The following is a 17,810-nucleotide window of genomic DNA, read 5'->3' as shown; positions in this document are numbered from 1 at the left end:
ATTTTTAACTTGGGGCTATTTCCCTTTTGTAGCTAAACTCTATTTCCTTTTCCTGTTGGGTTTTAAGTTGAGTCTGCACCAGAGCTATTGTTGCCTGTGTAAGGTGCCAAGTTGCCACTGAAACTCAGCCTCAGGTATCAGAGGTGAAAGTCTTGGTACCACCTAAACTCAAGACTTTTGAACATGGCGTCAGGGTGAGTATTAGATTTGGGGTTTGGGGAAAAGGGAATTTAGCACCAATCAAATTGAGATTTCAAGAGTGGGAAGATTCTGTAAATATTTATTTATTAGGTACCTATTATGTTCAGAGCATTATGCTAGACACACTGGGAGAGACAATGATTGGAGAAGAAAATTCCCAGAATTACAAAAATATTCAAGGCCCAAGAGAAATTTTTTTGAACCAAATCCAAAGTCTTCATTTTCTCGAGGAAATTAAAAACTATGGAGATGAAGAAATTCATCTGAAACTATAGCACTAGATATTGCCAGAGGCATAATTCAGATCTACTCTTCTGAATCCAAGTTCATCATTTAGGGCTTTTCCTGTTACCCAAATCATACAGCTAATAAGTTATAAAATTGAGACTCCAACCCAATCTCCTGACTTCCAATTTAGGATTCTGTATTTTATATCCCTTCTATGACTGGCTTCTTTGTAAAAAGCAGGTTCGCTCTGCATCTAGACAGGGTCACAAAGATGGTAGGAGGTAAGGTCTAATCTACCTCTGTGAATGGGTACAGAGCATGGTCAAAGCATCATAACAGGATTTTCCAGAATGTGGCCTGAATCAAGGGGTAGGAAAGTGGGAAGAGGCTGACTAAATCCTAGGGAAGGGAAAATTGGGAAACTGTCGTTTTTGCAACAATGAAAATGTCATAGGACTTTCTTCTAAAACTTAATTCATCAAAACTGTATTAAGCATCTATCCTATGCAAGGCACTGAGCTTACAGTGATAAAAAGTTAGGCCTTGTCTTCAAATAGACAGGAAGGGGAAGGATCAATAGGTACATAAACAACTTTGATACAAAGGAGAACCAGATCAAGACAAAGTAGAATCAGGCAAAGTGCTAAGAGAAATTTGAAGTGAGAGTGATCACTTTTGCCTGGGAGAAAAAAGTAGGGCACAAGGAAGGAGAAACTTCTCTTAAGAACTTTTTTGTTTGCAAGTCGCCATTCCTGCCATATTCTGGAGTCAAGTTTTCATTGCTTTCTCCAACAGGGATGAATTCCTTTCAACTTTATTCCTTTTTCTCCAATCTTTGCAGGAAGGAAATAATAGTTCCTTTTATCTGTATAGGATTATGCAGTTTTTCAAACACAATATTTTATTTGATCCTCACAAATAGCCTTGTGAAAAACTATTAACCCCTTTTATGGCTGAAGAAACTGAAACTTGGGTCATCAAAAGGACCCTGGTTTCTTTAGTTTTTAAAAAGGAAAATAAAGAGTGCAAGGGATAAGGAGCTATATTAATCTCAGAGGTTCTGTTCAGCTTTTCAATGCCATGATTGAAGCCTCTGCCAGTTCTGGTCATTTGTATCCTATTAGTTCAAAGCCTCTTCTACTTCTGACATTCTTTGGTTCTGTTATTTTAAGATTCCTCCATATATTCTATTCTATATTCTCTCATGTTAGAAAGCCTCTTCTAGTTCTGTGATACTAAATGCCTTACTAGTTCATACATCCTATGTTTTATGACTCTAAGGTCCCCTTCTCACTGTATGTTAGATCCTGTGATTCTAAGGCAGCTTCCAGTTCTGGTATTTAGTGATATGTCTGTGATATGTCTGAGGCTCTGTGTAGCAGTAGTTGAGCTAATGCTAGAATCCAAGACTTCCCACTCCTGGATGAATGACTGCCTTCTCCAAGTATATTAACAGAGAGAAAAAGTTTTATTTCTGGGTCAGCTTCATACTTCTGAGAGGATTTTCCTCCTTCCTTGGTTTGTGTGAAAGGCTAGTTAAGTTTATGTGATTAAAGGACACTAACAGTTATTTACATTATCAATTAAAATATACTAGGGAGACTTCCATTGGAAATTCCTTTCTAAATATTTTCCCGCATCAGAACTGAACTCCAGTCTTGGTATAATTCTAAGTACTCAGCTGGAAGATGTTCAAAATTCATAGAACATAGGGTGTTAAAGCTAGAAGGGTCTTAAATCTAACCCCCCCAAAGAAAATTAAAATTTAAAAAAAAAGAAACAAATCTAACCCTATGACTTCATGATACAGATGAGGAAACTAAAAGCTTGCCAGATATATCAGCATGATGAAAGCCCAACCCTAGGGAAAAGAGCCAGAGAACTCAGGTTTTGAGACTCAAGGCCCAGAAGCTTTTCTTCCCTTTTTCCCTCCTTCCTCTTAGGAATACAGTTTATGATGAATCACTAAGAGAGATATTCCAGGGATTAGGAGATATCAGTTCTTTCTTGGACCAAGATTTCTTTTGGCTAAGTGGACATAGGTCTCTGAGAATCTTCATTAGGGTACATGATGCTAAGTGTTGGGGCTGAGGCGAGCAATGTTTAGTTGATCTACAGCTCTTGCTCTCAGATATTGTACAGACCAGAAGGAAGATGATATCACACAGGCAAAACTAACTACAGTATATACTGGCACTTGGCAAGTACATTTGTTGTTATTTATTTCTTTCAGTCAAGTATAAAGCAAAGACCCAGATGTGGCGTGAAGATCTTTGCTGAGAAGGAAATGGTATTTGCATTGGACTTTAAAGGAATTTAAAAGGCAAAAAGAGAGAGAGAGAGAGAGAGAGAGAGAGAGAGAGAGAGAGAGAGAGAGAGAGAGAGGGAAAGCGCACGAGCGGGCATCCTATGCCTACTAATAGTATAAGCAAAAGCAAGGAAACTGAGGAGTATAAAATGTATTAAATATTGGGGGATTGTTGGGAGGAAGGAAAGCATGGCACTGTTTGTAGGCAGAAACTGGTCTAGTTTGGCCAGAACTTAGAATGCACCAAAAGGAGAATACTATGAGAAAATCTGGAAAGATAAAGTATGACCAGAAGGGTTTGAACTTGAATTATTAGGCAGTAGAAGGCTATTGAAGATTTTTGAACAGAGGTGTTAGATTGTAACCTTTTCTACTTAATCTTAAATCAGATGTAAGATTGACCTTTTCTACTAGTTCTATCTTCCATTTGTTTTTAGCGTGAGAAATCTTATCAAGAAATGATAGGCAAAATGCCGTGAACTTCCCATCCAGACGGCAGTTTTAGTGCCCAGATACCATTGGTCAAAAAGCTATTTTTGGTTGTAAAGTGCAAGGTGCTATTTACATTCTCTTTTCCACCAATCAGTTATTTGATACCAAAACATATCAAAAGTTTAAAAAGAATAGTCAATATTTAATCTTCTCACTAAATCCTAGAGGGGTTGTGAATGCTCAATACTGAAGGATCTGAAATCCTTAGAGAGTGCTTTGATTTCTCAATAGTCATCCATATCTGTCTAGTGTTTTCCAAATCACTTTATATCCACTAGATTATTTGGCCGTCATAATACCGAAAAGTGAAGCAGGGAAGGAATTCTTCCTGTTTTAGAGGAGATTGCAAATCAAAACATATAAAGTCTCTCTCATAATCACATGAATCACAGAGCTGAGACTCAGATCCTCTCACTCCAAGGCTAAGGCTCTGGACATTTTCTTTCGGTCTACCACCTTCCTGGAATGCTCTCCTTCCTCCCCTCTGACCACTGACCTCTCTGACTTTAAGTCCCAACTAAAATCTCACCTTCTACAGGAAATCTTCCCCAACCTCCCGTTTCCTATTTCATCATGTATATAGCTTACTTTTATATATATTTGTTTGCTGATTATCTTCCCCATTCATTAAATTGTAAGCTCCTTTAGAGTAGGCACTGTCTTTTATTTCTTTTTATATTTTCAGCATTTAACATAGTACCTGACACATAGTAGGCACTTAATAAATGTTTATTTGATTGATTGACTAAGCTTTCAAGCTCAATGAAGCTTCTTCCTTCCTTTCTCCAGTAAGTTACTACATCATTTCTGTCTAACATGTAGAAGCACTCAAATCAATAGCATAAATTTGGAGGCAGCAGAATGCAGTGGTGAAAATGCTAGGGTTAGAGACAAATAACCTGGGTTTAAGTATAGGTTCTGACCCCACATTTAACCTTCCTTTTCCTTATCTTTAAAATGTGGTTTATAATACTCATGTCATCTCTTTTTTGAAGAGGGACAGATATACCAGGGAGAGGTTCTTTACAAACTCTTCTGTTGTAAAGAAATAATTGTGATAATCTTAATGTGCTCTAAAAGTATGGGTTGTTGCAGTTATCATAGTTTACATTTTGGTAAATGAATAACCCCCAGAAATGTCCAGAACAACAAAGAATATATGGGTAATACATGCTATGGCTTATGCCTCTACTTCTCCTTTCACATCCAACTTTATATAAGACCCTCTGCCTTGGTTATTGTCTTCACTCAGTGAAAATTTTGCAAGGTTCAACACATCTTTTTTTTTTTTTCCAATTTAACTTTTTTGTTATTTTAAAATTAACATACGTGAGCAATTTTATATCCAAAGGATAGAAAAGGCAGATTCAAGTCAAGTCAGCAAGTATATGTGAAACCACAAATCTCTATTTGTACAACTTTCATCTTTAAAAGAAAATGATAAATTCAGCACATTGATTTCAAAGCTGTCCTACTTTTCTGTGTGTCCTTCTGAATTTCTGACTCAGTATTTCCATTTCTAGCTTTGCTACGTCTCTCATCTTTATCTCTTCTCTATTCACACAGCTACCACTCTGATCTAGGCAGGCTATTATCATCGTGGATGATATCCTTGGAGTACAAAAATTTCTTCCCAATAGGTTTCCCTGCCTCCTTTCTTGTCCCTCCAATCCATCCTTCCTTCAGCTGCCAAACTGCCATTCTGGAGGGGAGATTTGCCCATGTCACTTCCCTTTATCTTAAACTGCACAGACTCCCTATTCCCACAGTGACCACATACAAAATGTTTTGTTTGATGACTAAAGTGCTTCCCAATTTGGTCCCTTTCTACTTTCCCAGTTATCATGCAGATTGTTCTTTTCCAATATTCTAGGAACATTAGTCTTACTTCTATCAGGGGGCATCATCATAGTACAGGGGAAAGAGTCCTGGACAGCATGACAAAGGACCGGATTTCAAGGCACTTCATCTCCTGATTCTGATCCTTTTCATCGGCTGTCTCCATCCCTCCCTCCATCTTCCCAGTCATCTGCCCTCATTGCTGCCTCCTGGCTTCCATTAGACTTCGGCCCAGGTACATCTCAGGCTTTTCCTGGTTCCTAAACCTTCCTATTCCTCAAGAGCTTTCCCCCTGAGAATACTTCCCATTAGACTCTGCGTACTTTTGTGTATGTAATTGTTTGGATGTTGCCTCCTCCATTAGAATGGGAGCCTCTTAAGGGTTGAGATCCTGTTTTTGCCTTTCTTGTATCTCCAGTGCTGGCACATAGTAGGCACTTAATAAATATTTGTTGAGTGCCTTGACTGAAACCCCTAGTATAGTAGACTCTACTGGGTTTAGAATCAGAGTATCTGACTTCAGATCTATCTCTTATTTACTATCTGTATGATCTTGCAAACCTCAGACTTCAGTTTTCTTCTCCTTAAAATGAGGGGGTTAGACTAGATCAGTGATCAAATGCAAATAGAAAGTCAATATGCTAGAAATACATAATTCCAATAGACTTGGAATGGAAAATGCAAAAAGTCAAAGAGGGAAGAAAGAGAGAGGAGGAGAGAGAGAAAGAATATAGTATGTAAGGAGACAATGTGAACTAAAGCATAGTATTTTCATCTTTTTTATTTGTTTTTTCTTTCTTGTGGTTTTTCTCTTCGGATTTTTCTTGTCCATCATGATAAATATGGAAATATCTTTAAAAGAATTGCATATATTTAACCTATATAAGATTGCTTGCTGTCTTGGGGGAGAGAAGGTAAGGCTGAGAAGGAGAAAAATTTGGAATACAAAATCTTACAAATATGAATGTTAAAGTCTTTTTACATGTATTTGGGAAAATAAAATACTATTGAATATGCTAACCACATATTGACTTAGAAAGTCAATTAATATTATCTATGTTATATTACATTTTTATTTATTGTGTTAGACATTATGCAATTACATTTTAATTTGGTTCAAACTTTACTTGAGAATCTTGCTGACTGTGAGTTTGACAACTTTGGATACATGACCTTGAGCATCTGTCTTGCTCTAAATCTATGATAACACTATAATTATTTGATTTTGAGATCTGATTCAGTTCTTTTCATTGAGTGCAGCAGCTGTATGGTGTTGGTTGGTCTTAGGGAAGTGGATGGATTTCTCCAAACAGAAACTTCCTTATGGGCAAAGTAATTAAGGAAGTGAGGCTGCGGGTGCTCTGATTGTGGGGCAGGATGTCTGGGTGATCTTGGCTTAGCTCTGTAGTCCATGATAAATCTAGAGGATTCCCCTTTCTTAACAACATTGGAAATGGTAGCCTCATCATCCCTCTAGTCCAAGATTCTGCCTCTACCAAGGGCATCATCAAAGTACAAAGGATGACAAAAGACCTCAAGCCCAAGCTCTATGATACTAAGCAATTCACTTCCTATGTATGACTCTCAGGTCCCTCATCAGTAAAATGGAGAAAAGCAAATACTTTCATAACTCACTTCATGGGGTGGCAAGAATCAAAAGAGGATGGACTGAAGCACTTTTGAAACTGAGTACCGTTATGGAGTAAAAGCTGTTGTTAATAATAGGCAGTTAGAGTTTATTTTTGGTCTTTGGTTTTATTTTTTTAATTAATTTTGCTCTTAAATACAAAAAGACAAAAAAAAAAAAAAAGAACATTTCCATGTATACAGCACAACATAAAGGATTCAATATAAAATCATGAATTTCCATTTCAGACTGTTTACTTTAAAAAAATCAACAAAACTAATAAATATTAATAAATTGTTTTCAGTTATCTTGCTTTTCTGTACTTCCTTCTAATTTTTCTTTTGTTCTCCGATGTGCACTTTTTCTTCTTCCTTCTCTACCATCCTCTTAAAAAGGCAACAATTAAACACATAATTTATATATATATGAATGTATATATGTGTGTGTGTGTGTATGTATAGATATAGATATATGTAAAACCATACCATTCACACTTCTATTTCTCTGAAAATAGATAATATTTTTCATAGGTGCTTTTAAATATTTTTAAAATAATAGTGTAATACACTTTGCAAACTGTATGTTTTATATATGTGTGTGCGCATATGTATGTGTGTGTATATGTATATACACACACACATATGCTTATAATATATACATATTATTGCTGACCATGGTGGAAAGTGCAGGATTTGGAGTCAAAAGACCTGTCTCTTTCATGTACTGCCTATACAAACTTGGACAAGCTACTAGCTACCCACTCTGAGCCCAGATGACTTATTGATAAATTGAGGGGGTTAAAACTAGTTGACCTCTAAGACCTTTTTCATTTCTAAATATGTAATCCATGTCACCCTAAGAAAATACATAGAATGCTTCAATTCGCAATAGAGGAACATGAAATTCATACCAAGCAAGAGGTCATCCTTAATGCCAAGGGGTCTACCATGTTCCTAGAACCAACTAATAACTGTGTTCTACATCCCCTCTTAGACTTATGATGCAATATTCAGTTCTGCAATTTCATCTTATTCCCCTCCTAGACTGTAAGTTCTGTGAGGGTAGAGACTATCTTAACTAAACTTTATATCAGTCTCAGGACCAGTACAGATCCTTGTTTGTCGAATAAATAAACATCAATTTCCTTTTTAATCCTGAAATTCTTTTTTTTTCTTTTTTCTTCTTCTTTTTATATATTTTTTTTTGGTCTTTGTGTCCCCATTGTGTTTAGCACAGTGCTTGGCACATGTTGTTGAGCCATTTCAGTCATACTCTATAGTTCCATTTGGAGTTTTTTTTTGGCAACGATACTAGAATGATTTGCTATTTCCTTCTCCAACTCATTTTACAGAGGAGTTACTGAGGTAAACACAATCATACAGCTGAATTTGAACTCATGTCTCCTGATTCCAGGTCTGGCACTCTATTCCATTGCGCCACATAGCTGCCCCATATGTTTGGCACATAGTAAATGAGTAATAAATACGTGTTGGTTGGTTGGTCAGGATCAGGAGAAAACTGGAAATCCTATCATATGAGAACTGTTTAAATGAATTAGGGGGAGAAATGTTCTTCTGGGTAAGAATGATAAGCAGGGACATCATTATTACAATTAAATACTTTAAAGGCAGTTAAAATTAAGAGGGATTAAATGTGTTCTTCTTAGCCCCAGAGGACAGAACTAGGGCCAAAGTTAGAGAAAGAAGATATTATCTCTATATGAGGACCCACTTCCTAACACTGAAAGCTAAGAAGGGAGGTCCTTTTCACTGGAAGAATCCAAGCAGAGACTTCATTTCCACTTATCTGGACTGCTATAGAGGGGACTCATCCATAGGGCAGAATTGGCCTAAACACATTCTTAAGCTCTCTTCCAATTCCAGATTCTATGTTTGTGACTCAGGTTGTCCAGGGACATGCTCCAGAGAAAAATGAACATTTTAAATTCTCAAAGAAAACATTTTTCCCCTCCTTCTCAGTGGCTCAGGGCTCTGAGGATAAGTTTCAATTCAGCCCAGTGGCTAAACGCAGGCAGATTTATTTTTATAAACTACTGGCTTCTCTGTGCAAATCACTTTGTCCTCAGCGGGGGACGTTTGCTAACTGATGGGTTTCAAGCCAGTTTACTTGTGCTTAAAGTAAACAACTCAGGGCTTTCCAAACTCTTCTTAGAGCCTGGGCTCTCTGCCTCCTCTGATTTTATTTGCAGACATCCTCCACTGTGGCCAAGACAATAACCATCACTTACTCCTCTCTGTATTGCTTTAGTTTCCAAAGTACTTTTTTGCACTTTCTGAAATACCAGCACAATCTCATTTAATCCATTGAAATGCCAGCCCATGAGGGAAGCAGGGCAGATAGTACTAATCCTACTTTACAGTTAGAGGAATCAGAATCTAATATTGATTTAAGTGAGAATTACTGCCCAAGTGTACAAGACACTTAACTAACCATCAGTTTAAAGCTCATCACAACCTAGCCAGAACTGCTTTTCCAGGATTACTACATAATAGTTTTCCTTTACCCACACGATAATCCAGTCAAACTGACCTTCTAACTGTCCCTCATCCATTCCCCATCTATCTCTGTCTTTGCACTCATTCCCCATGCCTTCCTCTTTTTCTGTATCTCTTAGATTCTTTAGTCTTCTTCATCATTCATCTCATATGCCTGTTCTTTCTAATTTCATAATCTCTCATATGCCCCTCCCCTTTTCTTCTTTGACACTACAACCATCCTGGAGCAGGCTCTCAGTGCTTCATACCTGGGCTATCATAAGTCATCTGTCATCTCCCTGCTTCAAGTCTATATCCACTCCAGTCAGTCCATCTTGCATTCAACTGTCAGAATAATTTTCCTAGGGACAGCTAGGTGGTGCAGTGGAGAGAGCATCAGTCCTGAAGTCAAGAGGAACTGAATTCAAATCTGATTCAGACACTTAACACTTTCTGGCTGTGTAACCCTGGGCAAGTCACTTAACCCCAGTTGCCTCAGGGAAAAACAAAACAAAACGAAAAACAGAATAATTTTCCTAAAACAAAACAAACTAACTATCCTCTCTCTGTGTCTGTGTATGTCTCTCTGTCTCTGTCTTTGTCTCTTTCTCTCTCAGTATGTCTCTTTGTTTCTCTATATCTCTGTCTCTCTGTGTTTTTCTGTGTCTCTTGTCTCTTTCTCTGTCCCTCTGTGTCTCTCTATGTCTCTGTCTCTTTCTCTGTTTCTGTCTCTGTTTCTCATTCACACACACAAACACACACACACACACACACACACACACACACACACCATTCATTTAAGTGCTTTCAATTCAAATATAAATTTCTGTGCTTGGCTTTTAAAACCTTCGTAACCTGACTACTGTCTGCCTTCGAAGTTATCACTCTACACTTTATTTCCCTCCACATTTTATAGAATGAGAGCAGGCTAGATGATGCAATGAATGGAGTTTGGCACCTAGAGTCAGAAAGATCCGAGTTTAAGTTCAGCTTCAGACACTTAGTAGCTGTGTGACAAGTCACTTAACCCTGTTTGCCTCAGTTTCCTCATCTGTAAAATAAACTGGAGAAAGAAATTGCAAACCACTCTTTGCCAAGAAAACCTTAAATGGAGTTATTAATAGTAGACATGGATGAACAGCATTATAATCTCATAGCTACTTATACTTATAGTACTATAGATAGAGCCTCATCTTCTTAATTCTAATCCCCCTTCAGCCATTTACTAGCAAGTCACTTATCCCTGTTTTCCTCAGTTTCCTCACCTGTTAAATGAGTTGGAGAAGAAAATGGCAAATCACTCCAACATCTTTGTCAAGAAAATTCCAAATGGGGTCATGAAGAATCAGACATGACTGAAAACAATGAAAACAACAACTTCTGATAAAGTGACACTGGTCTTTTTGATGTTTCTTACATTAAACACAACATCTCCCAACCCTGCACATTTTCATTGGCTATCTCCCATGACTGGAATGTTCCTCATTGATACCTGTTACAGTACTGGTTTACTTCAAATTCCAGCTAACGTCAGTTGTTGGGGGGTGTTTGATGGGGCTGGTGGTGGGGTAGAAGTGGTTTTTCTTTGTGTCTCTAATATGAAGCACAATCTTGGCCCATGGTAAACATTTAATAAATGATGTGTCTTGAGTGCTTTTTTTCTTGTACTACAGATAGAAGTGATTTGCTCAAAATCACACAACTAGGGCAGGCTACCTAGATTTACTAGCCATTCCCTTGCTTACACACTCCAGGGAAGGAGCAAAAAACCAGACAGCAACGGAATGACTAGTTCACATTGCTACTGATAACTAAGGGTTAGTTTAAAAAAGCCTTATCTTTTCAGAATCATCAGGGAGGACAGAGCCATTTTTCTGAATAACTGTGAGTTTGCCATTCTAAGCAGCAAACCTTTTTTTGAGAATGGTTTTGATTTTATTTATTAATTTTTCTTTTGCTTAATTTTTACTAATAGATTTTTATTTTCAAAATGCATGCAAAGATAATTTTCAACATTCACCCTTGAAAAATCTTGTGTTCCAAATTTTTCTCTGTCCTTCCCCCCACTCTTTTCTCCTAGACAGCAAGTAATCCAATATAGGTTAAACTTGTGCAACTCTTCTAAACATATTTCCACATTTATCATGCTGTACAAGAAAAATCAGATTAAAAAAAGTGTGGGGAGGGAATGAGAAAGAAAAGAAAGCAAACAAACAATAACAAAAAAGGTAAAAATACTATATTGTGATCCACATTTACTCCCCATACTCCTTTTTCTGGATGCATATGGCTCTCTCCATTACAAGTCTATTAAACTATATATATATATATCGTCTTCTGGAGCAAAAATCTTCCCAGAATGGATCCTATATATCTCTGCCACTTGAAAAAGAAAAAAAAAACTTTTTTTGAAATTTTTGAATCCTAACCTTTTCTTAAATTTATATATAATAAATAGCAATTTTTATCCAGTATTATAATACTGATATCCATAAAGCCACCCACGATCTGTGAAGTTCCTTGCCCCTGTACTAAGCCATGGGCTGCTATTTTGTGATTTTTTATGTTTGCTTTTTAGTGTTTCTGACACCTCCCACACTTTCAGTTGTCACTTCTCCCTCTTTTGGATGGGGGGGGTGCGCTACCCATAGCAACCTCTCTTCTCTCACTTCTCATTTCCTATTTCTAAATTTACTATGGAATAGGAAATTAGATCATTCAATCTGTAAGAACTCCGCGTAAAGTAAGAATTAATAGGATCTGAGTGACAGACTAATTAAATTCATAGATTTTGTTTAGGGACTTTTGTGACATCTCTTTCTTGTTGCTCAAATGCATTTTTCCTTTCCCTCTGTTTCTGGGATACATTATGAAGCAATATGGATATTGGAAAGCAGAGTACTGAAGAAATAAGGTGTTATAAAAATGCTTTTCCTACCATTCTGGAGAGCAATCTGGAATTATGCCCCAAAAGTTATCAAACTGTGCATACCCTTTGATCCAGCAGTGTTACTACTGGGCTTATATCCCAAAGAGATACTAAGAAGGGAAAGGGACCTATATGTGCCAAAATGTTTGTGGCAGCCCTGTTTGTAGTGGCAAGGAACTGGAAACCGAATGGATGCCCATCAAGCATAAGAATGCTATGGGATACTATTGTTCTATAAGAAAAGAAATACTATTGTTCTGTAAGAAATGATCAGCAAGAGGATTTCAGAGAGGCCTGGAAAGACTTATGTGAACTGATGCTAAGTGAAGTGAGCAGAATCAAGAGATCCTTATATATGCCAATAACAAGATTATACGATGATCAATTTTGATAAATGTGGCTCTCTTCAACAATGAGATGATTCAAAATAGTTCCAGTTGTTCAGTAATGAAGACACTCAGCTACATCCAGAGAGAGAACTATGGGAAATGAGTGTGGAACACAACATAGCATTTCCACTCTTTCTGTTATTGTTTGCTTGCATTTTAATTTTCCTTCTCAGTTTTTTTTTCTCTTTTTTTTTCTAGATCTGATTTTTCTTGTGCAGCAAGATAACTACATAAATATGTATACATATATTGGATTTAACACATTTTAACATATTTAACATGTATTGGACTATCTGCCATCTAGGGAAGGGGGTGGGGGAAAGAAGGGGAAAAGTTTGAACAGAAAGTTTTGCAAGAGTCAGTGTTGAAAAATTACCCATGCATATGTTTTGTATATAAAAAGCTATAATAAAAAAAGGAAAAAAATGCCTTTCTTATGAAGATTATCTGATCACATTGTTATCTATTTATTTGAAAATACTAGGGGGCATCTAAATGGCACCGTGAATCAACCCTGGAGACAGGAGGACCCAAATTCAACTCCGGTCTCAAGTACTTAGTACTTAGCTGTGTAACCTTGGGCAAGTCACTTAACCCTAACTGCTTCACCAGAAAATAAAAATAAAAATAAAATACTGTGCCAGGATACATTTATCCTGGCAATGAGGGCAGTGATGATGTACCAAAACCTGGAGGAAGGAAGATCTGAGTTCAAACCCATCCTTGGACACTATTACCCCTACAACACTGAGCAAAGTCATTTAATCCTGCCATTTAACTGAGGCATCTGTAAAATTATGATTTTGCAGATAATTATAACACCTACTCCCAGAGTTGTTGTGAGTATAAAATGAGATATTTGTGAGTACTTTATAAACCTTATAGCACTATTAAAATTTCATTATTGTTATTATTAATGGAAACCTAGAATCATAGTCTTAGAATCTTAGACTTGTATCATTTTAAACTCACAGCATCTCAAAATTGGGAGGCAGCTCTTAGAAGTTACATAGTTCAGTCTTTCCATTTTATTTAGAAATTTTCCTTAACATCTGGGAAAGTCATTATACCCAATTGCCTCTATCCTCCACCATCAAAAAAAAAAAAAAAACAAAACTATCGTATCCCTGACATCTGGATGAATTTTTAGCTGGCATGATTGTAAGAAATTCTCCATTATATTGGTCAACCTCTTGCCTGATTAAATATAATTAAAGGACAAAGGAAGCTTGACCAATGATCTGATATCTGTGTCTTCTTCTGCTCCCCAGTGAACAGAGTATTTGCCAAGCCCGGGCTTCCGTGATGGTCTACGATGACACCAGTAAGAAATGGGTGCCAATCAAACCAGGACAGCAGGGATTCAGCCGGATCAACATCTACCACAATAATGCCAGCAATACCTTCAGGGTCGTCGGAGTTAAGCTCCAAGACCAACAAGTAAGTAACCATGCACAACCTGCATATATAGACAGAGAAGTTAGATAGAAGACATAGAGACCCCGTGAGGTTTTTGACCCCAATCATTAGGCTTTAGAAGGAAAATCTTTATAATCTATAAAATCTGAGAATATCCCCTTCATTAAGCCCTTACTAGGTGTTAAACACTATGCTAAACCCCAGGGATACAAAGAAAGATCTTTTAAAAAGATCCTGCTGTCAAGAAACTTAGAGTCTCATGGGGGAGAACGCAAAAATGCAGCTGTGTTCCAGAAATATAAATGTAGGATGAATTGAAGAGATTCACTACCTTTAAGGTGAATCTTGTGGACTATAAAATTTTATCTGGGATTTGAAGGAAGTTAGAGAACTTAGAAAGCAAAGCATTTCAGGCAGAGGACTTTAGTCAAATAGGGATGATAATACCTGAATTACTAACTTTCCAAGGTAGAAACAATGTATGCAGAGTGCTTTGTAAACCAAAAAATACTATCTAAATGTCATCTCTTATTGTAACTTTCATTTGAACAATCTCTTTGTCTCCAAAGGTCAATTATCTTTCAAGAGTATGTCATACCTAAGAATCATTTCTTTTTTAGGTGAGACTGAGTAGAGAGTCTGATGGTTAAAACCCTAACCATCATTCCATTTGTTGGTGCTAAAGAAGTTAAATGTTAATATGTTTTTCTGAATCACTTTCATTCTGAACCAATTATCCATGTCTGTTAAGAAAGGGGAAGAGATCAATTTTCAGGTTCCACATTAATCTTTTCCTGCTCCCCTTGACCCCAACAAAATTACATTTTTTGGTGTGTGTGTATGCCTATAAGAATGTGTCTGTCTCTCTCAAAAGAACATAAACTCCTTGAGGGCAGAAACCATTTCGTCTTTGTCTTAGGGTTTCCACTTTTTACCATAGTGCCTGCCACAGAGCAAGAATTTAAGAAAAGTCTATTGCTTGATTTGTTCTGTAACATGTTAGTCCAGAAGCAGGTCTTCTCCAAGATCTCTTTCAGAGTCTTGGGTCAGAGGATAGCTGTGAGGACCAACTTAACACCCTGGATACTTTAGAATCAGCTGGGGAGTCAGGATAAGCAAAAATCCTTGATCTTTATTCTTGGTCAAAGTGAGTGGAATGGACACAGGAATCTCCACACCTCTCTTCTTCCTTTCCTGTCCAGGAGTCACTCTGGCTTGTCTTACTCCACCGTCTAATCCCTCCTCCAAATCTCTCTATACACTAACAGATCAAGCCAGCACAGAATAATGGGGCAGGCCATTTTCCAAACATATGCTAATAGAGTATTGTCCAATCAATAGTTAGCCTTAATTGCTTGGTTTCAGTGGATGAACTCAAGAGTTTTCAGCCCTTTACATCTCCTGCTTTCTTTTGTTTTAGAACACAGGTGGTCATTCCATCCCTGACTTCTCAGGAAGGTGAGAGCCCCCAAAAGTTGGTGATCATGCCCTCCCTGACTTTTCAGAAAAGGAGGTGAAAGCACCAATTGTATTATGTTGTATATATAGAATGTTTCTTTGGAAATTGAATTGGAACCATTATCATTATAATATTGTTGGTCTCCTACAAGTTTCCAATTATCTGCTCTTGTATCTTCTTCATTGAAGAATCAAGAGGACGTATGTTCTGATGTATCCAGGAATCCATCAATCTCCTCCCAAGTTATAATTAAATCTTGTCTTTTTATTAGTCTGAGTATGCTTCCTATAGATCTCCTTTGGGGTGAGGGTGGAGGAGAATCTTTCCCTAATATCTGCCCCATTGCAGCTAGAAAAGGTTACTAGTTTAACCCTTAACAAAGTAAGTTTCCTGTTTGTCTATTAAAATACTCACCCAATTTCTTGGTCACCAGGGACTTAAGTGAAAGTAGAGTCCTTGGTCCACACGTTGGGTGCCAATTGTGAGGACCGAGTTAACACCCTGGATACTTTAGAATCAGCCAGAGTCAGGATAAGCAAAAGTCCTTGGTCTTTATTCTTGGTCGAAATGAAAGGAATGGACACAGGAATCTCCACACCTCTCTTTTTCCTCTCCTGTCCAGGAGTCACTCTGGCTTGTCTTACTCCACCCTCTAATCCCTCCTCCAAATCTCTCTATACACCAACAGATCGAGCCAGCACAGAATAGTGGAGTGGGTCATTTCCCAAGCATATTCTAATAGAGTATTGTCCTAACAGTAATTAGCCTTAAGTGCTGGGTTGTCCAACCTCAGTGCATGAACTCAAGAGTTTTTAGCCTTTTATAGATAGAAGGAATAAGCAATAAGAAAGATCTGGCTTCAAAGTCTACTGTCAACTTCCATTGGTTGTTTGGCTCTGAGTAAATTACTTATTTGGAACAATGGTAAAGTAATTAAAAACAGTGAAAGAGGGAGCATGGCCTAGTGTCTGTCATTCAGAGATATGGCCTCAAAATCACCATAATCTGGGTTCAGTGGTTGCCCTGGTTGAATCCCAGGTGCCTGATCCAGGACAAGTTGGTTAACGTCTCAGTGACTCTAAGCAGTTCTTAATACAACTCACTACTTCACTGTACTTCACTACTAATAAGATGCTTCCTTCATTACAGCATCAAGAGATAGTAGTACCCATTTTTTCACACAAAGAAATTATGGTTCAGTGACTACATATCAGAGCTAGATTTGAACTCAGCTTTCCCAATCCAAGACCAATCCTCTTGAAGCTGTGTATGATTTAAAATTCAATATTAACCAAGTCTCAACTGGTAACAGGATTAGGGAACAGGAGCAAATTTTAGGTGGTTCTTAACCTCCCTGGCAAGGTCTTTTTCATAAGTAAAAACAAGGGAGGGCATGGCAGGCATTTGGAATAAACACCCTTTTTGCCACCTTCCCATCTGGAGTTTATTTTTAATCTTCAAAGCCTCAGAAAAGAAGCTGAGGATGGATGTGTGAGTACATCCTCCACTTGAGAATCACAGATTTGGGACAGAGGCGGAGACAACCCATGTTGTGTGGGTTCTGTTTGGTGGTTAAGTCCAACGTTTCCTAACTCCTGGGAGCAGATGATTTAGTGAGGGCCAAAAAGGTTTTAAGATAGTGCCCAGGCCATTGTGACTTTTAGTGGCTATGATAAAAAAAAAAACTGTAACTTTGGTGTTTTCTGTTTCATTTTTCAGTAAAGTCCTTAAAATCTTAGGTTTATGCAGTTTTGGAGTTTTTAAAATAATAGCCTAAAATTTATATAGCATTTACTATGTGCCAAGCATTAATAACTCATTTGATTCATTCAGTAACCATGAGATGGAAGTGCTATCATTATTCTCATTTTCCAGTTGAGGAAATTGAGGTAAATAGGCATTTATCCATGGTCACACAGTGTCTGAGGTTAAACTCAGTTCTTCCTGACTCCAACCATGAAGCTCTAGTTAGCTTCTGTCTAGCTGCCTCATGCTTCATTTTAGCATGAAAAGGAAGGGCGACGAGGTGTTTGCCTTCAAGAAGCTTACAAAAGATTATTCTGTAGGAAGCTCCTTCATGTGAAAGAGCAATGGTTAGTTTTTATGCTATTGTAAGTCATAGGATAAAACCACAGAATGTTAGAACATGATGGTGCCTTAGAATGACAAAGATGAAGAGGGACTTGAGATTTTTACCTTTGCATTTTACTGATGAGGATATAGAAACCTAGAAAATTACAGGGACTTGTCCAAGATCACACAGTAAGCCAGTAAGTGACAGAGCTGTCACCAAAACTATGGTTTCTTTGCTCCTGGGCCCATAATCTCTTCACCACACCAGGCTTCCTCTCCCTGTGGTGAATGAATTGCAACCAGCATCTGTCAGAAACATTTCAGAATGAATCTGAAGCGTGAGAACAGGAA

General features: G+C 37.6%; 1 protein-coding gene across 6 annotated transcripts in view; it reads left to right on the top strand.

The window, feature by feature from the left end:
- Positions 1–17,810, top strand: part of EVL (Enah/Vasp-like) — a 261,471-nt gene that overhangs the window by 141,501 nt on the left and 102,160 nt on the right. For 5 of the 6 annotated variants that reach the window (XM_051978387.1, XM_051978385.1, XM_051978389.1 and 2 more), the window contains exon 2: positions 13,780–13,948. In XM_051978387.1, coding sequence (XP_051834347.1) covers positions 13,780–13,948 — 169 coding nt within the window. Of the gene's footprint in view, positions 1–80; positions 195–13,779; positions 13,949–17,810 lie in introns of those variants that run through there. The other variant, XM_051978386.1, reaches the window with a different exon arrangement.

This window comes from Antechinus flavipes, chromosome 2 (genome assembly GCF_016432865.1).
Source record: "Antechinus flavipes isolate AdamAnt ecotype Samford, QLD, Australia chromosome 2, AdamAnt_v2, whole genome shotgun sequence".
Classification (NCBI taxonomy): domain Eukaryota; kingdom Metazoa; phylum Chordata; class Mammalia; order Dasyuromorphia; family Dasyuridae; genus Antechinus; species Antechinus flavipes.
The sequence above is the reverse complement of the archived record's forward strand: the minus strand, read 5'-3'. Positions and strand labels throughout refer to the sequence as shown.